Source organism: Chiloscyllium plagiosum, chromosome 3 (genome assembly GCF_004010195.1).
Source record: "Chiloscyllium plagiosum isolate BGI_BamShark_2017 chromosome 3, ASM401019v2, whole genome shotgun sequence".
Classification (NCBI taxonomy): Eukaryota; Metazoa; Chordata; class Chondrichthyes; order Orectolobiformes; family Hemiscylliidae; genus Chiloscyllium; species Chiloscyllium plagiosum.
In genome coordinates, this window is record NC_057712.1 from 37,255,312 (window position 1) to 37,278,631 (window position 23,320).

Consider the following 23,320-nt stretch of genomic DNA (forward strand, 5'->3'; position numbering starts at 1 on the left):
AACTGGGTGGCTGAGGGCCCCCCTGGACTTTCAAATTGGCACAGACTAATTATGGAATGTATTCCCCTTGACTTCCTTACAAATATGGTGCACCGAAAGACCGAATTATTTTATAAAATATGGCAGCCCTTTTTGTATTACATAAATACAGATATTTCGGCTATCCTAACAAGGGCTTTTATTTAATTGAGATTACAAACCTGGCTGGTCCGCGGCCCCTCTGGGGAGGAATCCCGCACGAATACGGGTTTTATTACATCTGATGCTAACACATTCCGAGCATGTAAGAGACTTAAATATACACCCTGGTTAGTTGTAGGTTAGATTAGTAGATAGTTGAGTTTTGTTTGTTTGTCTTTTTTTCTTTTCGGTTTTTTTTGTTTTGTTTTCTTTTGTCAAATTTTGGCTATTGTATATTTGAGCTAATTGTATATCAATGTTTATATCTGAGAGTTTTGTTTATTTTTGTAAACTTGTAAAAATATTAAATTTCTAATAAAAATATCTATTAAAAAAAAAGAAGAATTGTGTTATATTCTAGTCACTGGCTGTCTAAGTGTTTTTCAAGGAAGTCATGGGAACAGGATTAGCTCCTTCACAGCTCCTAAAACCTGACTATTAAGGAAACATTCTGTTTCCTCTTCCTTGGATCCAGAGAATTGTAGAATAAATCCATTTCCGTGCTTTGAACTCTACTCATCGTTATTTTGCCAATTCAGTTAACTGTGTGTCTCTAAAACCTTCCTGTTTCTATCTACAGCCGGTGTCTTATAACTTAGTTTTATTTGTAAACTTGCCAAGCCAAGGCCCAACAGATTCCTAAGACTGTATATCCCACCAGGGAGGTTTGACAATACACCTAGTATGTCACCTCACCTTTGTGTGGCTTAGTAGTACAACAAGCTAAACAGATCACATATTAAATCTTAAATCCTAATTCTATCTTTTCAACTCAACAAACATAAATACTTCATGACATTGTTTTTGAGCTGTTTTTGATTACATACACATTAAAATGAAATTTAGCTTCCAAAATCTATATTTTATTAGAGTAGAATTTAAGGCAGATCTTACTATTTTTGTTAGTTTCATTCATCTATTTTGGGACGGCATGGTGGCACAGTGGGTGGCATTGCTGCCACACAGCGCCAGAGACCCGGGTTCAATTCCCACCTCAGGCGACTGACTGTGTGGAGTTTGCACATTCTCCCCATGTCTGTGTGGGTTTCCTCTGGGTACTCTGGTGTCCTCCCACAGTCCAAAAATGTGCAGGTTAGGTGAATTGGCCATGCTAAATTGCCCATAGTATTAGGTGCCGGGATAAATGTAGGGGTATGGGTCTGGGTGGTGGGTCGGTGTGGACTTGTTGGGCCGAAGGGCCTGTTTCCACACTAAGTTTTCATAATGGCAAAACATTAACATTTCTGACAAAATAAATTTAACCAAAAGTAAGACATTTTCGAAATGACTTCAAATGTTCACAAGATGCTAAAATTACTGTAGAATACTAATTAGGAATATTAATTCTTGGGAAATTAAAGTATGTATCTTCATTACACAATAACTCAAAAGTTTTACAAGAATTTACTGAACACAAGGATCCAATTTTTTTAAGTAGCGTGAACAAGTTGCATCAAGTATGACTAGTGGAATAAAGTGGTATTTGTTTCAGTTCACATCTCAAATTCACCAAGCATTCATTATCACTTTTATGCCCTTTACCACCGTTCTGCAGAGGTTGTTGCCTGTGCAGCATATAGAATGCACTGCAATAACTTGTCAAAACTACTTCAGCAGCACATCAAGAACCTGTAACTTTCAACTTCTAGTTGGAGATTAATGGATGGTGCATTGGAACACTATCACCACATCAAGTTGTACTCTATCTTGACTGGACACACACACATTGCTTATCTTTCATGGTTGCTGTTATTTTGGGAATTCCCGCATGTAGAAACTCCTGAGCTACACAAGCTGTAGCACCTTAGTATGTTGGCCCACTATCATTTCAGTTAATCACTCTCCAAATTTCCCTCTTCCATCCTGAAAAAGCATGGAATCAATCAGAAATGTCATCCTACATTTTCTTCAGGAAGTTAGATACATTATCCTACCTCCTTTTTATCACATCAGCTTTGTTTAAAAGAAAATGTTGACATAGTCAAAGAAATCACACTTGGTTTCAGTAAACAAAGGATTTAATTTTTTTGCAAGTTTTACAAGCTAGCAGTTCATTTCATAATTAACAATTTATTTTATAATATCAAACATAGTAAATACCAACTCTATCTTATGTGCATGCTGTATAACTCTTTGCTATGCAGCTATCAAAGGGCATTTTAAAATATACTGTCAGAAAAAGAAAACAGACAGGTGCTTACCGTTTGGAAAAGCCATTAAAGCACCATGGTATTGATTTATCTCCAAGCACTGAATACATGTGACACAGCATTATGTGAATGCAGCTTCAAAGAGAAAAGTACCCAAACTGAACACCATCAGGAAGGAATATCCAGAAGTGAAAATTCATTGGTTTATAAAACTGGTTCATTGATTTATTTTTCATTCAAATATTAAAATTTAGATTGATTGAAAAAAATGAGGATGTAATGGTCAGTGATGTAATGAAACTGCTTCAAAAGCGTAGTTTAAGAAAATATATATGAAGATGGACCATAATTCAAACCAATTCAAGTGTTTGACATCTTGGGTTAAAATTAAGTAAAATTCTAGATATTGGTTAGCATGTTCAAAAATGTTTTGCAACTATTTTAGAACAATATATCACAAATAATTAATCCTTCAGATGCTTCAAATTGTAACTTTAAGTTCAGGAATAAAATCCTATTCAGTTTCTCGCTCTAATACTTAGTGTCTCACCATAAACAACAACATTGGTCTGGTAATAAGCATTTCCAGTGGCAGATAGCTGTAGTTGCAGCCAATTCGCTGCAGATGTTGGAGGCACACTGATGGATTTTAAACAAAAAGTTGCAGATTGAAAATGAATTTTAATAAAATGGAAATAGAATGGAAAATGGTCAAGAAAAAGCAAAAAAGAGAAAAACAGAAGAGTCAAATGGAGTGTGAATGTTTCCATTGTTCTCAACTGGAGGAATGTCTTTTTTCACAGCTTGTGGCAAGTGGCAAGTGGCTGCCACTAAAAGATACTCTGGATTTAAATCTAAAATGCTTATATTTTCTCTCCAGTTAGTTAATTAAATTACTATATTGGTGAAATCAGGTAAATCAACACTTTCCTCATGGATATCGATACTGCAGTTTTCTTGTTCTAACCTCACCATACATTTTATGCGAATTATCCCAAAATTCCAATCAACAAAAATAGAGGAACTGCAGCCTGTGACAATCAGATAAATTATAATTGACAAATTAAGAGCATTTCAATTATTTCAGGCACGTCTGTGCCACAACTTCACTCCACTTTCATTACTGCTTCAACCATGGCATTCTTCACTTGAAATGAGTACTTCCAAGAGACAGATAATGCAGCGCAAAGCCTCTGAATTCAAGGTCCAGTCTTGTAAGAGATTTCTTTGTTGCTGAATTCCCATCTTTGAATCACAAGCAGCAGTTATTGTAATTCTTCATCCACTCATCTGGTAACCTTCTTAAGGTAAGCCTTATATCTCGACAGATATGGACAAGGAAGAAAGAAATGTCAAGCTTCTTTTGAACTGTGTTCTGAAGGTTTATTTAACTCAACTTTAACTCCCTTTTCACCTGCAGCCACAACAAAGTAAAATTTAAAAACAATTAATATTTGTACCAGAGCAGAATGTTCCAAAAAGCATAAATAGTATATATGATTTAAATTTGTTCTCCTTGTTTGTAACTACTGATGCCCACAAGACCCACTTCCTTATTCAGGCAGAAGCAGATGGCAACCTCTGTCTTGCAGAACTGTTTGGTGATTGGCTGGAAAGAGAAACACGTCTACAAGATCTCTTCTCAACACAGAAGCATATTTTAGCCTACAAATTGTTCCAACAAGTAACCCATTTAAAACCATATCCTTTTCATCAAACGATAAGAGTTTCCAACAACTGACAAGTTTTCTGGTGGTCATTACACTCTTAATGCTATATTTGTTATTGAATTCAAATTTCACCACCTACCAGAATAGTACCAAGGTCTCTGGCTTACAGGTCCAGAGATAATTCCACCAGGCTGTTGCCTCACTTAAAGGGCAGTACCTTGGCTGCAGACAGAAAGGTGAGAGACCAAGAATCCCTGACATCTGATACTTACTGTCGTCAAAGAATCATTGCTTGTGAGTATGGTTAGTAAGTTTGCAGATAACACCAAAATTGGTGGAATAGTAGACAGTGAAGAAGGTTATCTAAGACTACAAAGGGATCTTGATCAATTGGGTCAATGGACTGAGCAGTGGCAGATGGAATTTAATTTAGATAAATGTGAAGTATTGTATTTTGGTAAAACAAACAAGAGCAGGATTTATACAATTAATGGTAGGACCCTGGAGAGTATTGTTGAACCAAGAGACATATGGGTTCAGGTACATAGTTCTTTGAAAAGTGCATCACAGGTCGACAGGGTGATAAAGACAACATTTAACATACTTGCCTTCATTGTTCAGACCAGTGGACATTGGAATTGTGACGTCATGTTGCGGTTGTACAGGATGTTGGTGAGGCCACTTTTGGAATACTGTGAACAGTTGTGGTGCTCTGCTTTGGAAGCATATTACTAAATTTGAGAAGGTGCAGAAAAGATTTACCATGATGTTACCAGGAACTGGAGGGATAAAGTTATAAGGAGAGGCTGGGGCTTAGGAGATTGAGGGGTGACCTTAGAGGTTTATAAAATCATGAGGAGCATAGATAAGGGGAATATCAGAGGTCTTTTCCCTAGGGTGGTGAGTTCAAAACTAGAAGGAATATTTTTAAGCTGAGAGGAGAAAGACTTAAAAGGGATCTGAGGGGCAGCTTTCTCTACACAGAGGATGACTCATATATGGAATGAACCGCCAGTGGAAGTGGTAGATCCAGTAACAACATTTAAGAGGTATTTGGATGGGTACATGAGTAGGAAAGGCTTAGAGAAATACAAGACTGAACACAGGAAAGTGGGACTAGTTTTTAGAATGGACAAATTGGACCGAAGAGTCTGTGTCTATGCTGTATGCCTCAATTACTGATTTCTTTAATTGAACTTCCACAACACTGAATGTTTATTTCATTGAACTTATTTTATGTTCATTGAACACAATGCAAAGAGAAACAAAGCAGATATACAGTTAACAGAAAAATGGACTGTTCCAGATGTACAAATGGAAATGCATTTGACCAATTTGATAACTGACAGCAGAGCCAGTTTTAATAATATCTTGCATTAAGCAAGCTCACGGAAAAGAACAGAAGCTGTTTAGTGAATCTGGCACATTTATTAGTGATGCAGATTTCCAAGACAAATAATTAACAAGAATATTAAAGCTTGATTGCACTGTTGGTAAAAGGGATGTTCACTTAAGAAGTTGAAGCTACCAGAATTTCCACTGAAATACTGAGCACTGTACCGAAATACAATTAAATTGTTAGATTCAATGTAAGAGATAGGTTTCCCTTCTGGTGTCCTGTTATTCTGGCACCTTCCAAATGCTAGAAAGAATATATGAAAGCACTAAATAAGATCAGCAGCTGATGTCACCTGAAGATTCTTGGTTCATTTTCTCGGTACATTGTATATATAACTTTTAAAATAATTTGTTCATGAGATTTGGGCATCATTGGCTTGGCGAGTGTTTATGACCTATTCGCAAATACCTTTAAAATATGGGAAAGTGGAAACACTGCTTGCAAAACTGATTTGAATTCATTCACAATCATAATCTGAAGAAAACAGATGCCAACAATATTGAGTTTAAAAACTCAAATTTTATAATTTGAATTATATAAATGGGTTGATTAGACCATCATTTGCAGGCCAATAAGTTAAAAATGTCCACTTGGACTCTCACAGACAAATAAATGGAGCTAGCAATTTTATTGCTCAAGTAATAGCAACAGAGCAAAGTTAACTTGATACTAATGTGACATCGTAGGATAGAAAACTATTAGTTTAGATGCAGTCACAGGTTAATTAGTATATTAGTGCAATACGAAGCATAGCAACAATGCGAAGTGGAGGAATAAAGGCAAATTTGTTCTGAACTGCCAATAACTAGGATGTTACAAATGTCAACTGTCCTAACCAAAGCTCCTTGCTCCTAAATACCATACAGTTACCCTTACAGGAAACTATCACAATCAGGGAAGATAGGATTAGTTTAATACCCTGTTGACAATGTCAACACACAGATGATAATCAATTGAACAGCAATACCAAAGACCTTGCCAATGATACTGTAGAAATGATCACCTCAAGAGATCGAGGAGGAAGAATATAAGAGATCACTAACCAGCCACAAAAATTGGCTTTATGTATCACTGCTCCAACTTTGTCACATCCTAGTTATTGGCAGTTCAGAACTTTCACTCAGTGCAGCTTGCTAGCCTGAAGTGATTCATTTATCCACGTCTTCTGCTTTAGGGTAGCTAATCAATCCTTCACCCGTGTTAGTTACCCTTACACCTCTCACTTTATGCAGTGATCTTCAAAAGCTGGCACCTTATCAAATATTTATTGAAAATCCAACAATTCCATTTATGCAGGTCCCCCTTTATCTGACTGGTATGTTACTTCCACAAAGAACTTAGTCAACCAATGACTTCTCTTTCATAGAACTGACTATATTATGATTTTCTAAATGTCTTGTTAATATATGTTCAGTAATTGATTCCAGCATTTTACTGATGACAGATAGTAGGCTAACTGGTCTATAGTTTGCTGCTTTCGGTCTTCCTCCTTTTTTGAATACAAGTGTAATATTTGAGATTTTCTAGTCTTCTGGGACTTTTCCAAAATCTAGCAAATTTTGGAAGATTGCAACCAAAGCATCTTTCTCTGTACAGTTTATTTCAAGACCTTTCAATATGCAAATCATTAGGTTAGAGTCGAGAGTATGGTACCAGAAAAGCATAGCAGGTCAGGCAGCATCCCAGGAGCGGGAGAATTGTTATTTCGGGCATAAGCCCTTCATCAGGAATGATAATGAAGGGTTTATGCCCGAAATAATCATTCCTGATGAAGGGCTTATGCCCGAAATAACAATTCTCCCGCTCCTGGGATGCTGCCTGACCTGCTGTGCTTTTCCAGCAACATACTCTCAACTCTGATCTCCAGCATCTGCAGTCCTCACTTTCTCCTAAACCATTAGATTAGTCAAGATGACTAACAAACCTATTTCATGGTTTCAAATAATCTTTTACTTTTATAAAGCAATGAAGGAACAATAAAAAAAAGCTTGCTTAAAAAGAGAAGATGGAAACTGAAATGTTGGATGTAGGTCAGTCAGTTTACCATCTTTCAAAAGACAAGGCAGCTTAAACATCATTATTTCTGCTGTTCTTAAAAAAGTGAGGTGGCAGGGTAAAGAAACAGATGTCAATCACAAAGTGAATTAATTGAACAGCAAATTTCTTTAAAAAAAACTAAAGAATGCATAAGGTATCAGTGCAGCAAAAGACATAAGGGGCAAAGCATAGTCGATAATACTCTCATCTGAGCTAGAAGGGCCTTGGTTCAAGTTTCATTCCAGCGATTGAGCACAACAAAAAAAAATGAAGGCTAACATTCCGGTGCAACAATATAGAACTGTTAAACTATGAAAGGTGCATTTTTCTGATGGGACATTAAATCAAGGCTCAGCTGTCTCAAGAGATAATGATAATCTAAGGAACAGGTATTCTAGTTAAATATTTATCTCTCAAACAAAATTACAAAAAAACAGGTCATCAAATTGATAAAACACTGCTGTATGTTGGAGATTGCTGTGCACATATTGACCATGTTTTCCATATAATACTATATTACAATGATTAAACTTCAGAAAATACTTTATTGGCTACAAGTGTTTCAAGGGATATCCTGTGGCTGTGAACAGAATTCTATCAATGAAAATTTTTCTTCATAGAAACAGAAGATGCAAATGGTGGATTTAAAGACGTAGGTGAAGATCACACAAAATAAAAAGTGTGAAAACATTGAGAAAAATAATGAGAGGAAAGTAAAGTCGCAGGTAGATAGAATAGTGAAGGAGGCATTTGGTATGCTTTCTTTTATTGGTCAGAGCATGGAGTATAGGAGTTGGGAGGTCATGTTGTGGTTGTACAGTACATTGGTTAGGCCACTTTTGGAATATGGGTTCAGAAAAGATTTCAAGGATGTTGCCAGGGTTGGAGGATTTGAGCTTTAAGGAGACACTGAATAGGCTGGGGCTATTTTCCCAGAAGCATTGGAGGCTGAGGGGTGACCTTATAGAGATTTATAAAATCATGAGGGGCATGGATAAGATAAACAGACAAGGTCTTTTCCCTGGGGTGGGGGAGTCCAGAACTAGAGGGCATAGGTTCAGAGTGAGAGGATAAAGATATAAAAAAGACCTAAGGGGCAACTTTTTCACGCAGAGGGTGGTGCATGTATGAAATGAGCTGCCAGAGGAAGTGGAGGAGGCTGGTATAATTACAGCATTTAAAAGGCATCTGGATGGGTATATGAATAGGACAGGGTTTAGAGGGATATGGGCCAAGTACTGGCAAGTGGGACTAGATTAGATTAGGATATCTGGTCAACATGGACGAGTTGGACCAAAGGATCTGTTTCAGTGCTGTACATCTGAGTCTGTAAGTTGAGGATTCAGTAGAACTGAAAAGGAAAACACAATTTATCCAAGATAATGTTAATAATCTAGAGAAAGGAATAAGGGATAGAATCACACTACAGATATCGACCTTAAACCCGAGGTCTGAGCTTGATCCCCTGCATGCCCACTTTTGCACGCCATTAAGACAATCTTTCTCTGTGATTGTTGTATTGATTGGACATAGGGCTTCGAGGAGAGCCAATGTCTATCATCCTTCAGTGCATCAAAACAACCACGACCATAGCTCACTGTTCCCTGTCAGAATCTTTTCTTAAATAAATCCATATAGACAACATGTGCTGCCCTCTCCTCAACCTTCTTTGATGCTTCAAAAAAAATTCAATTGATTTAGTCAAGTATGATCTGCCTTATATTAATTCATGCTAGATCTACTTAATTAACTCAAACTGTGCAAAATATTTGATTATTTTGTTGCCCCAATTAAGAATTCATAAATCTTTTCTATAACTCATATTAAACCAGTTATCCCTTATTTGCAAGGACTATCCTTATGCCCTTTCTTGACAAATGTGTCACACATTTGTCACACTCTAATCCTCAAGCACCTACTCCATACCGAGGAAAGGTTGAAAAATTTAAACATGACCTGTTGCTATCTCTTAGCTACGCACTCACTTAGATACCCAGAAATCAAGCCATCCAGACTCGGTGACATATCTACCCTAAGCCTCATCAGCGTTTCCAGTAACTCCTCCTTGCTTTCATTTTCCAAGTGTTTGCTTCTTCTAATGTTTTGTCACATTTCTCTTTCTTAATTGAATACTCCCTCAGTTCCTACTTAATATTCTAGCTTGGCTCTGCACCCCTCATCAATTATTATCCATTTAGGGAGATAGTGATATTACTGGGGACCCAGGTCTAAATCCTGCCATGGCAGTTGGTGGAATTTGAATCCAATAAAATATTTGAAATTAGGAGTCTAATGATGACCAAGTAACTGTTATCGATTATCATGACATTAGCGAACCAATGTCCTTTAGGGAAGGAAACTGCCATTCTTACCTGGTCTGACTCCAGTGCTACAGCAATGTGGTTTTCACTTGTCTGCACTCTGACCAGTAAAGAATGGGTAATAAATGCTGCCCTAACCATTGATGCCCACATCCAATGAATGAATTGAAAAAATATATTTTTGTTCATAGTAATAGGATCCACTGCATCTATGACTATTACTTACATTTGCTTTATCACTATCTTAAAATGGAGACCTCTTCGTCTTAAACTATGCCCACACAAGAGAAAATTTCTTCCAGGTACTCACCCTATCCAATCCCCTCAAGATCCTATTTGTGTCAGTAAGATCACCTTACAGTCTTCCAAGTTCCAACAAACATAGGTCTTATGTCTTCATTAAATAAGCTCCTTATTTGAGGAACCATTATTTAATGTTCACATCAACCAAGCAGCCTTGGTTATGGCTCACTTATCTTTACCATTGTTGGAAGGTACTGAGCCTGTAACTGAACAATCCCTTACTTGAAGGCAACCTATTTCCATGTTACAAGTTTTCTTGTCAGTCTCATTCTTGAAACTTCAGAACTCAACCTCATGCCATCTATCTTTTCTTTTGCAATCTATATGCTTTCAATATCCTAGCTTAGCATCACAATTATTACTTCTTTATCGGTTTTGTACTTAAAAAAACTCACTACATATCAGACAATGGAAGGACTATGACAACAGTGAATCTTCATATCTGTTGTCACAATTTAGCAAACCAAACAAGTAGCTATTTGAGAGAGCAGTGCTAGTATTATATTCAGTGGGCATTAATTACAGTTTACAAATGGCTAGCAAAATATTTAAAAATTCAGTATTGAAAGTGTAACCTTAATAACATTGAGAAATGAGACCTCTTTACCTGTTGAATATTTGTCTTTAGCTCGTGTTCGCTCATCTGCATCAAAGTACCAGACTGTTATAGCGTACCTAAAGTTGAATATAAAAATAGTTAATTCATCTTTATATATTCCCAGTAGGCACTGTTCAAAGTAAAATGAAACTCTTGACATGCATCGCTCATCATGTACAGCACCAGTTCAACAAGTTGTGTTATGAAGGTTTATGTTTAGAGGAAACATAGCCATTCTTGATTGCTATGAGAAAGATTGGTAAATATGACTAGATGTTTCATGAAGCCATGCTATGAAGTCATTTTCAATCTTTTAACTTGACATGTAATTTCTTATAATTGGCCATAATATTTGGTGTCATGAGCTTTTACAATGTAGCATTGTTTTCAATTTAAAAAAAATCTGGCTTCACAGTAAATTTATTTGAATACTAAAGTTTATATTTAAAGCATGCATTTCTCGTTTGCCAATTTACTTTTGGATTTTTGGTCATGTTTCTCTGTCAAAGTTTACCAAGGCTCACCTTTAATTTGGAGTCTTATTAGAAACATACATGGTTCAGATAGTGCATATTTGCTATTTGGTATGCAATACAAAGGCTGATCTACACTCTTCTACATTACCGTTGTGCTAATTGGCCAGTTAGCTCAGGATGGAGTGTGCGTGACACAGGTGATGCCAATAGCATGGGTTCAATTTCCCATCAGCTGAGGTTACCATGAAGGACTCTTTCTCTCAACTTCTCCCCTTGCCTGGGTGTGGTGACCCTCCGGTTAACCATCACTAGTCATCTCTCCCTCATGAGAAAGCAATCCTATGCAACTTTACCTTTTAGTGATTATGGCTATAAAGTAGCTTGAGACAGTCAAATCATGAAGAGGACTTAGTAAATCTTTTTCTCTTTTAACATAAATATTAACTACTGAAAGACAATTACTAAGATCTGCCAGCCGTTTCGCTGAAGTACAATAGAACCCAAATAAGACAACATTTTAAAAAAAATTTATTCTTTCCTGGGATATGGGAGATGCTAGCTAGACTTGCACTTGTTGGCCATTCCTAATTGCTTAGAGGACATGGTGGTGAGCTGCTTCTCGAATCATTACAACCCACATAGTCCAGATCAGGAATTCCAGGATTTTAATTTATATTGCTTGTCCTTGATGACAGCATATACCAACATTAAAGATATATGCACAAATTAAGTTTCACTGGTCCAAGTTACAACTTTTTTTAAAATTAAGGAATTGGGTTCTCCTAAAGCACTTTTTAAAAAAAAAGAACAAAAACACTTAATTGTGGTTTCATTGAAGGGAGGGGTGCTTAATACAGGGAACAGAGGAATCTTTAACACTAAAAATAAAAAGCCATCTTGAAGGATATTCTGATTGGAGATTGAGCTCAGACAAAGATAAATATTGTTAAGTAATGTTAAGTGAAAAATATTCTTGTGTAGCCCAGAGTCTCAAACTTTACAATCTAGACTGTATACTGGCTAAGTATTCAGTGGACAGTGAAAATACAAAAGTCACTTTTGCAGACAAAACATTTGTTCAAATCTGCACTATACAGTCATTTTGGAGAGAAAGTCCAATCTCCACAATGAAAATATCCTCTATCATGTTGTGTGATACTACCACTATCCTAAATGGGATAGATTTTGTACAGATTTAACATTTCAAGACTGGAAACCCACAAAGCACTATGGGCCATCACCATCCTCAAGATCCTACTCAACCATAATCTGTACGTAATGGCCAAGTTTATTATCCACTCTAACATTATCAATGTGTTGGAGGACCAATACTTGTTAAGGAATAATGCAGGATGACATGAGATAGAAAAACTGCAAACACCTAAAACATTTAGTGAAAACAGTGAAATTACAACACAGGACTACTTGCATGCCAAATATCAGAGGGAAAATGTGACGGGCAATTCCAAGTGATCCCACATCCAAAGGATTACATTTAAACATTCAGTCACTAATATGGTACGTAATGAAACAGCTAACTGGAGGAGTCAGCCCTGCAAATACTAGAATGAGGGAGCCCAATACCTCAGTGAGGCTAAAGAATTTGCACCCACCTTCAGTGAGAAGATGGATCCTCTGGAGGGCTGATGTGCTACAGATAGACTAACCAACCTTAAAGGTATTTAAATGGTCATTGGATAAACATATGGATGAAAATGGAATAGTGTAAATTAGATGGGTTTCAGGTTGTTGCACCAACCTGTGGAACCGAGGGCTGAAGGGACTGTACTGTGCTGTAAAGTTCTATGTTCTATATCAGTCTTCAGGGAGGAGAAAGCGAGAACTGCAGATGCTGGAGATCAGAGTCCAGAGGGTGATGCTGGAAAAGCACAGCAGGTCAGGCAGCATCCAAGGAGCAGAAGAATCGACATTTCAGGCATAAGTCCTTCATCAGGAATGCACAAAACATCAATTCTCCTGATTCTCGGATGCTGCCTGACCTGCTGTGCGTCTCCAGCACCACACTCTTGACTATATCAGTCTTCAGCCAATTTTATTAAATTCACTCTACTAACATCTCGAACAGCTGAAAGCATAAACATTGCAAAGGATACAAGAATGTGGCAAAGACTCTGACAACATTCAAACAACAGAATGAAAGAAATGTGCTCCAGAAGTAGCCATGCCCCCAGTCAAGCTGTTTCAGGACAGCTACAACACTAGAATATACCCAGCAAATTTGAAAATTACCACCCTACCAGTTTACTCTCAAATGATCAGCAAAGGGATGGAAAGAGTTGACAATGCTTCAAGCAGCACCTGTTTAGTAATAACTACTCATCAACAATTATTTGGGATTCCACCAGGGTCACTCAGCTCCTGTCCTCATTATAGCGCTTGGTCCAAAAAGAACTGACCTCTAGAGGGCAGGCGAGAGAGAAAGTGATTGTCTTTGACATTAAGGCAGCATTTGACAGTGTGTAATATCAGAAGACATAGCAAAACAAGAGTTAATGCAAATCAGGGAAAAATCTCTATTAGTTGTTGGAAAGAAAGATTGTTTTGGTTGTTGGAGTTCAGTTTCAGGACATCTTTGCAAGAGTTCCTCAGGGAACCAAGACCTAACCATCTTCAGCTGCTTCAAAACTCTTCCCTCCATTATAAGATTAAATGGGAAACTTCTCTTATTACTGCGCAATACTCAGCACCATTTGCAATTCCTCAGATTCTGAAGAAATCCATGGCCATATGCTGCAAGACCTGGACAACATCTCGGCTTGGACTGAATGTCAAATAACATGCACACCATACAAGTGCCAGAACATGACTATTTCCAGTAAGAGAAAATCTAACTACCACCCATTATTATTCAATGACATTCCCACTTTTGACACCCCACTTTCAACTTCTTTTGTTGCTTAAATGATGGTATTACCACAGTCGAGATTCAGGAAACCAAGATCTAGAAGTGGTTTGCGAAACAATGAGAAATTATAAAAGGCAAGAATCACTTGAGAGTGGTGTACAATACCCTACAAAGTTGGTACTTTTAGGGGCAAATGTAAAGGAAAAAACAACAGCATGTCAGAAAGGTACAGTGATAATCATGGGGAATTGTAACCCACATACAGACTGGAAAATAAAATGGGCAAACATAGCCAAGGTGAGGAATTCATAGAATGTTTTTCTGTAATTCTAAAACTAGTTCCTTCTCAAGCTGAGCAAACAACAGATTATATCAGACCTGGTATTATGCAACGATGAAGATGAATTAATGACCTCACATTGAAAATGGCCCTGCGTGGCAACGGCCATAATATAATTCAGTTTCAGGGAGAGAGAAGTAGATCCATGTGGAGACAGTAATAGTTAGAGGGGAGTACCACTATCTGCAAGTTCCACCTCAAGCTACATAACCTGACTTGCAATTATATCACCATCACTTCACAGTTGCTGGGTCAAAATCCTCAAACTCTCTTCCTAACAGCACTGAAGATGTCTTGCATGTCAAGGATTGTGGCAATTCTAGATTGCAACTCACCACCACCTTCTTCAGGATGAGCAATGAAGCTGACTCAGCTTACATCCCACAGACAAATTTTTAATAACATAAATTTAGAAAATTAAAACAATGAAAATAAAGTCCATCAGGACCTGAAGACTTGGCAGCCTGCACCTTCTAAATTTGTCCAGTACCATTTTCCTGGTGATGATCATTTTCTCTTCCATTCATTTGTCATACTGTTGCTTATTGGGATGCTAAATGAATTGAATTGAAAAGGTATTTTACATTGGTCTTAACTGTAGAGGTTACATATAATAAACACTGCTACTCCAATAATCTGGCTAATAGTAAACCTTACTATAACTGTTACAATCAGTAATAAATGACAATAACTTTGATGATATACAAATAAACTATTCATCCAATCACTTATCTGTTTTTCTGTAATACCATACCTTGATTTCTCTCAAAACATGGCTTTTCCATTTTGAGGGACAGCTCTTCTCAATAGTGCTGACTGTTACAGGGTACTTTGTTCACCAGCTCTTTACAAACTCATGCTGGCTCTCTCAATCAGCTGAAATCTGTGTGTTCAGCTATTTCACTCTTATTTACTCTGAAGAATTTCCTAAGAACTAATTCGTCTTCCCTCTCTTGCCTGTCCTAATAGGAGAGTGGCGTGCAAGTTTCTAATATGAAAGAAGGTACCCAAGATCAATGTGACCTCTGGGATGGAAATGTTGGGTTCAAGCCCCATCTGCCAATACAATGTGCCATAATTTTAATAATTTGTTAAATAATATTAAGTCCAATCTAAAAGGAATGGCTCCCAAATTGAGAGAACTTTCCAACTCATTCCACTGTGGAAGGCATCTGCAAAATGATCAACTACTTCCTTTGAAAGCCTAAAATGGAAAACATTTAATGTTTGAAATCTGCCACTCCTTCGGATCATTATTTTCTTCATTGATACGGTTTTGCTTATACTGAAAATTCTGGCAAGTTCCATTCCTAATTCAGTATTAGTTTTCTCAGGATGTTCGACATGCTATCCTTTTTAAATCACAGGAAATGTTGATGCAAATGATAATTCAAAAGTCTCCTAGTTCATTATATTCATTGACTGAATCAACGTTACCAGCTTTCAAGTGTCTCTATTGTTCAGGATAATCCTATTTCACCCAATACAATTCTAAACATTTTTCATATTTATTTTCTTGCCCCTTGCAAGATTCTTTTCACACTTCCTCATTGCAGCTGCAGTTATCCACTTCATCGTGCTTCATTGTTCTCTGTATTCCAAACATCCATAAATTTATTTTTTTTTAAATGTTCCTTCTTTCAGCTAAAACAGGGTTCAAACTCTGCAACCTTTCAGCTCACTATGAAGTTAATTAAGTTGGAGACTTATTTACAATTACAGACTTTTTGTTAGACAACTCCAGACAATTGGAAATTGGCAATAAGTTTAAACCTCCCAAGCAATTATTGCATAGTCTGTGTTAGGACAAAGAAATCCTGAGGCACATCTTTCAAGGTATGTCCAGATTCCTACTATCTAGAAGATCTGGACCACTGTTCCAAAAAGCTTGCAAGAACTCACTAAGAAATTGACTATTTTTCTGACATTTGCTGGTCTACATATTACAATAGATTTCACAACCAGAACTATGCCTCTGGTACTTACGTTTATCTAATCAGAACATTCGTACATTCTACCATTTTGCAACTGCTACCAGGGACCAGTACACAATTTCCACTTCAATCTTAAACTTGCCTTTCTTTTCATTAATTCTACCCATTCAGTCTCCATTATTGGCTTGATTATCATTAAACCTTTCATCATCATTGAAAAGATTTAATCTTTAACTAAGGTCAGTATGTTAAATTTCAAATTCGCAAGAGTGGAAGGCAACAACAGCAAGTGACAAATGTTCAAAGTAGGGGTCAGCATCTTCGGATTTCTTGACAGAATGTCAGTTGTGTCCCGTCCAACAAAAGGGATGCATGGTTATAACTTGGGGATGATATGGGTCAAGGGGATCAACTATCAGCTGGAGAACATTTAGAGATAGTGACCATTGTATAAGGTTCAGGATGATGGTGGAGAATGACATGCAACAGGGCAGGATTTGTGGAACAAGAAGTTGGAGGGGAAAACAGAAACTGAACAATGGGCTACCTTCAAAGAGCAAATTGTTTAGGTATAGTTAAAATTGATAAGGCACCAGGACAGGATGAGATGCATCCAGGGTTTTTGAAGGAAATGAAAGTAGAGATTTCAGGGGCACTGGCCATAATCAGTCTTCCCTGGACTTGAGGGAAGCTGCTAGAAGGTTAGAGTTAAAAATCACACAACACCAGGTTATAGTCCAACAGGTTTAATTGGAAGCACACTAGCTTTCGGAGCGTCGTTCCTTCATCAGGTGATATCACCTGATGAAGGAGCGACGCTCCGAAAGCTAGTGTGCTTCCAATTAAACCTGTTGGACTATAACCTGGTGTTGTGTGATTTTTAACTTTGTATACCTCAGTCCAACACCGGCATCTCCAAATCAGAAGGTGAGAGAATTACAAACATTACGATATTACTCAAGAAAGGTTGTTAAGGATTACCTCAACAATTACAGACCAGTCAATTTAACTTAATGGTGGGGAAGCTTCGAAAAACAATTATTCTTGATAGAATTAGTAGTCACTTGGGAAAAGAGGAGTTGACTCGGAAGAGTCAGCATGGATTTCTAAAGGGGAAATTATGTTCCCTAAGCTGCTGGAGTTTTAAAGCAGTAAGAGAACCTCACTGAGAATAAACTGTGCCATAAGTAGATTTCCAGATACTGATACAGTGCCACACAATAGATTTGCAGAAGCTTGTATGTCAAGCATACAGTGTCGTCAACTTTATTAATAAAGACAGAGTAAAAGTGCAAGGAGATGATGCTGAGCTTGCACAAGACACTTGTTATAACTGTACTGAGTACAGTTGTGGGTGCAACATTATAGGAAAGATCTGAATGCATTAAACAGAATGCAAAGGAATTTACAAGAATGGTTTCAGGAATGTGAAACTTCAGTTGTAAAGTAGACTGAAGTAGTTGAAACTGTCCTCTTAGAGAGTAGCCGGAGAGGAGATCAGATAGAGGTTTTCAAATCATGAATGATTGGATAGAAAAGCTGTTCGCACTCAAAAATTAAAGGAACGAAAACAAAAGACCTCCTTCTATACCATACAAATTCTGTGATTTTGCGCTCCAGCTACTTTTACCACAAACTGGAAAGTATTCACAGGCACTTGATAAACACTATGCAGCAAATGGCTCTCAGTAGTATACCTTGTCTAACCACAATGATTTTGAGCATATAGCTGATTTTTCTCCATATTTTGGTCCAGCCGAATATGAAAATTTCTGATACCAAGTCAATTTTAACTATATCGAGACCTCCTTAGGAGGACTGAGCACATTAACATCTTTAATGTGCATTATCCATATAATTTTTCTTCTGAGGACAACAATATGCTGAGGTAAATGGAGAATGATGACTATGAAGGTGATCATATAATTTTAGCTCCTTTGCCAATTAAAGGACTTCATAGGATTACCTTGTGGCATAAGCAGGTTGAACTTCATGAGGATTGCGTCGATCGGACCAGAAAAATAGCAGCCTGTCAAACTTTGGTTCAATATCAGCAAACTGTAATTTTCCTTCTGGAAAAATTCGAAGAAGACCTCCATTTACCTAGCAAAGAAAAAGGAAATCTTTAGGGAAGACATTTTCTTAAGTTAACACCAATTCATACTAATGCAGTGCATTTAATCTATTAAGAATTGATTACTTTTCAATTTTAAAGGTTTGTAAAACTCAAAACTTTTCAGAATCAGTCAATTACAAATCACCCTCTTTCATTGTTACTTGATATCATAATTATATATTTCCGGTCTAAACTTGTCCATTCACAATGAGCCTATAAGAAAAAGTCAAGTGTTGTGAGGTCTAAATTCTCTTAAGATTTTGCCACTACTCAGTACTCTAACAAAGAAAAACAGATTTTTTTTTTAATTTTGCATTTCAAATAGCTATGGAGAATGCTCTGTTTATCGGATACAGATTAAGAAAGAAGTGGAAACCCTTTATTAGGAATCATTCAAGGCAAGTTACTTTTATGGAGACGAAATGCTACTAATGTAATATCTATCATATGAAAACATAACTGTTGATTGTCAGTTCTTGAGTTAAACAGAAACAAAAAAGAAAGTGCTGGGAATGTCAGTGCCTGTGCAGAAAAATCAGAGTTAATGTTTCAAGCTGAATGACCCTTTCTCAGAACTGGGGACACAACCAAATGACTTGTTTCCTTTTAATCACCAAATTACCTATGGCACCTCCATTTTTTAAATGCGTTTCTAGGATTTGAGCCTGGGCCTCCTGGTCCAGGGGTATGGACTTTACCACTTCACCACAAGGCGACCCTCTGGTTCTGTGTTTTTCTTTGCTTTTTTAAAACATTTTTTCAAATGTAGGGTCAAATAATATCCTTTTTATTTTAAATCCCAAATCACTTGCGGTTATATAAAAATATATTTAAAAAAATATATCGGGAGACAAAAATAGACACCATTACGAACAGCGTTGATCATATATATTTTTCCCCAACACCAGGAAAACACCCACATGGCTAACTGCATACTGACAAGCAAGCCTCTTAAGGGGGATGTTCACATAAAAAAAATTGAGGCAGGTAGGGCGAAAGGGAGGGGGACTAAATCAAAATGGAGTTGTAGGGAGAAAGTAAAACACTCTATCCCACACACCCTACTTCCCCGTGGCCACCTCCCTCTAAAGGCATTGAGAATATTGGTAGACACTGTTCACTCCCTCTCCAATGAAACCCAGACTCAAACATAACTGTGGAAGAGAGGTGATAGTTGGCAGAGCTCATCCCCTCCATGGTCCACTACCTTGACCCTCCTCCACCTTTTATAGCCAGCCTGGCCAAGCCCTGAAACAGACCCACAAGGAGGTCTTTCAACCTGTCCACACCTCTCTGCACTGGGTGCCCAAAGGCCAGGAGAATGGGATTGAAGAAAAGCCAAAAACATGACAATATATACATGGTCCGACTCCACAGCGCCACAAAATAAACAGTTGGGTTGGGAGTTTATGAACCGCCACAATCTATGATTGTGAGGGACTGCTGCATGCAACACCTTCCATCATTGGTCCCCAACAGGAAAATGGAGGACTCCTGCGTTGACAGCCCTCTACTGGGGATCCACACATCCGGATGTTAGAGATGAGGTGGATGGTGTGCAACAGTAGCCTATACAAAAACTGCCTCTTTGCAAAGGTGAAAAGACATACAACACATATTCAGGAGGCAGCTCAGGCTACTGAGAGGGGTTCAGGACCTTTGGGTAAATGCGAAATTCCATCCAAGCACACATAGATGGGATTCCACCACACACTTGAGCATCCTCCAACTGATGTATAACGTTGGATCCAAGCACCATTCCAGTTCCTTATTTATTTATTTCTAACACAGTAAAAAGACTATTGTGCAAAAGCTTTATTCTGTATGTTCCACCACCAGAAAAACACCCATGTGGGTAGTGGAACATTCAGTTCCCTTTTTATTATCTACCCATCAATTAAGCAATTAACCCCAATCTCTTACTTAACTATTTGCTACATTTTAACAGATTAGTCAATTTTCTTTAAAATAAAAGGTTTTGAAGATTCAATCTTTGAATAAAACTGATTTAAACATAACAAAAGTGATTTTTCATATTTTAAGTCTTGCCTCGCAAAGTTATTTACATTTTTCATATGCCATATCATTCAGCTTTCCAAATTCCCTTTAGTTAGTGATTCCAGACATTATGTATTTTTGTTCAAAGTCACAAATTTTTTTCAGCTGTTTAATAACATTTCTTTGAAGATTATCTGTAATTCTTGTGTCAAGCTAGTTTTTTTGCAAAATACAATGACATCGGATTTCCCCATTTTGGATCCAAACTGGACTGCTCAGGAGGAAACGGCACTACTTGAGACAGTGATGGATGTGGTTTTGGAAACTGGTAATACAAGGCATTTTCTTGTTTGCAATTAGAGTGTTAGCTCTTTCATTCCAGCAATCTTTTACAAAAATGTATTATCAGCTGAAAATTTGTCCTCTTGTTATAGTCATCCTTAGATGAAATTCAGGTTGCTTTCCGTTATTAAGCTAAAAGCATTCGGCTGCAATTCCTTTTCTCTGTTCCTATCTCCTTGCCCAAAATCTAGCTCATGTCCTGATGCTGGTCGCTGTTTCAATTTTATTCTTCTTTCATCTCCCCGCCAATCCATCTGCATTACCTTTTCCAAGTTCAGTCCATAGGATCAGTGGTTCCTAATCTTTTCAAGATCAAGGCACACTAACTGAATAACTGAATGGATTTCTTTACAGTGTATGCACAGTGACAAATAGCAGCAGATACTGCCTTCAATAGGAGTCACAGGCTCCAGAGCAGATTGGCAGCACGATCAAAAACATTTCATGGTAAGCTTCTCACCTTGTCACACCAGTTGAAAACCACTCCATAAGATCCAATTCCTGCACTCTTAAACGTCTGGTGTCAGGCCAGATTATTATAGTTATCCATCCTTGCCTTCTATGACACTGCAATTTATCACCTCATCTCTACTATTCCTCTCCAAAGACCCTAGTTTGTTACCCTCCAGGTGCACACTGATACCTCCCAGAGCTTAACTGAGCCTTTACATTGGATTTCTCCCATAATAATTAAATAGATCAAGTCACAGACAAAGTCTTTGTGGTGAGGACTGTGATGCATTATCCAATGTCAATCAGTGACATTATCAATCACAATATTTCTGTTGCCCCTTAGTGTTCTGGGTTGGTGTACAACCAAGTTTAGTCTTAGTCCTGCCAATGTTCATGGACTGAATCTTAAAGAAAGTGGGTTTCTGAATTCTCTGCTAAGGTATTTTTGAGATGTTTAAAGGTAAAGTTGCTACAGGACCATTGGGCTGCTCTCTCAGAGAGCCAACTGATGGTAGTTTCACCTGAGGATCACCACACCTCAGGTGTGTGGAAAAGTTGAGAAGGAGAGTCCTTCATGGTAATCTCAGCTGGTTCAAGAATTGAACCCATGCTGTTGGCATCACTCTGCATCGCAAACCAGCCACCCAGCCAACTAAGCCAACCAACTCCTATGAGATGTTTACTGGTAAATTTTCAGATAGGAATTTCAATGGCATCAAAATATTGATTTAGCAGGCCATCATACACTTCAGCTTCTGATGTTTAAAGGTAAAAAAATTTGCTATTAACTATAATACTAAAGCTGAGTCTTTGCCCTAGTTGTGTTTATTGAGGCCTTTAAGAACACAGAATGTAAGTAAGTGAAACTATTTGGTATTTCATTGAAGAATTTACAATATTAAGACATGGCATACCACCTTGCACAGAATGTACAACACAGCAATATTCTGTGCAAAGGGTCCATGCCCAGATGAGTCTCTTGCTACTTTCCTTCCTCTCATCTAAGTGTTTTTTACTAAAGGGTTGTCCCTTTACTCTGAGGTGTGCCCTCAGGTTCTAGTCTCTCCTACTAATGGAAACATCTTCTCGACTTCCACTGTATCCAGATGTCTCAGTATTCTGTAAGTTTCAATGAGAAATCCCCCCCCCCCATCCTTCTAATATGGACTGAGTACAGACCCAGAGTTTCTCAACCTCTCCTCATATGACAAATTTATCATCCCCAGGGCCATTCTTTTAAACCCAGTATGAAGGCCAACACATCCTTCTTTTGATACAGGGCCCAAAACTGCTCAATATTCCAGATGTGGTCTGACAACAGCATTATACAGCTCAGTAGCACATCCCTACTTTGTATTCTAGCCCTCTTGAAATGAACGCTAGCATTTCTTTTGCCTTCCTTACTATCAATAGAACCTGGATGTTAACCTTATGAGAATACTACACTAGTTCTAAAGCTTGCACATATTTCCTATAATGAGACAATTGGAACTGAACACAATATTCCCAGTGTGGTCTAGCCGGGGCTTTGTGGAGCTTCAGCATAGCCCCGCAGGTCTTGAGCTCAAGCTCCCTACTAGTGGTGAAGGCCAGCGCACCATCCGCCTTCTTAACAACCCTAACAACATGAGTGGCAACTTTGGGGGATCTGTGGACATAGGCCCTATGATCCCTCTGTTCCTCCACACTGCTAAGAATCCTGCCTTTAAACCCAGTATGAAGGCCAACACATCCTTCTTTTGATACAGGGCCCAAAACTGCTCAATATTCCAGATGTGGTCTGACAACAGCATTATACAGCTCAGTAGCACATCCCTACTTTGTATTCTAGCCCTCTTGAAATGAACGCTAGCATTTCTTTTGCCTTCCTTACTATCAATAGAACCTGGATGTTAACCTTATGAGAATACTACACTAGTTCTAAAGCTTGCACATATTTCCTATAATGAGACAATTGGAACTGAACACAATATTCCCAGTGTGGTCTAGCCGGGGCTTTGTGGAGCTTCAGCATAGCCCCGCAGGTCTTGAGCTCAAGCTCCCTACTAGTGGTGAAGGCCAGCGCACCATCCGCCTTCTTAACAACCCTAACAACATGAGTGGCAACTTTGGGGGATCTGTGGACATAGGCCCTATG

General features: G+C 37.9%; 1 protein-coding gene across 4 annotated transcripts in view; it reads right to left on the reverse strand.

Annotated features, from left to right (window-relative positions):
- Positions 1-2,180: 2,180 nt before the first annotated feature.
- The window catches only part of egln1a (egl-9 family hypoxia-inducible factor 1a), a 100,636-nt gene continuing 79,496 nt past the window's right edge, over positions 2,181-23,320 (reverse strand). For 3 of the 4 annotated variants that reach the window (XM_043680098.1, XM_043680103.1, XM_043680102.1), the window contains 3 exons: positions 18,241-18,377; positions 10,668-10,735; positions 2,181-3,744 (listed from right to left, as the gene is read on the reverse strand). In XM_043680098.1, the coding sequence (XP_043536033.1) occupies positions 3,683-3,744; positions 10,668-10,735; positions 18,241-18,377 (267 nt within the window). In that variant the 3' untranslated portion in view covers positions 2,181-3,682. Of the gene's footprint in view, positions 3,745-8,684; positions 8,788-10,667; positions 10,736-18,240; positions 18,378-23,320 lie in introns of those variants that run through there. The other variant, XM_043680101.1, reaches the window with a different exon arrangement.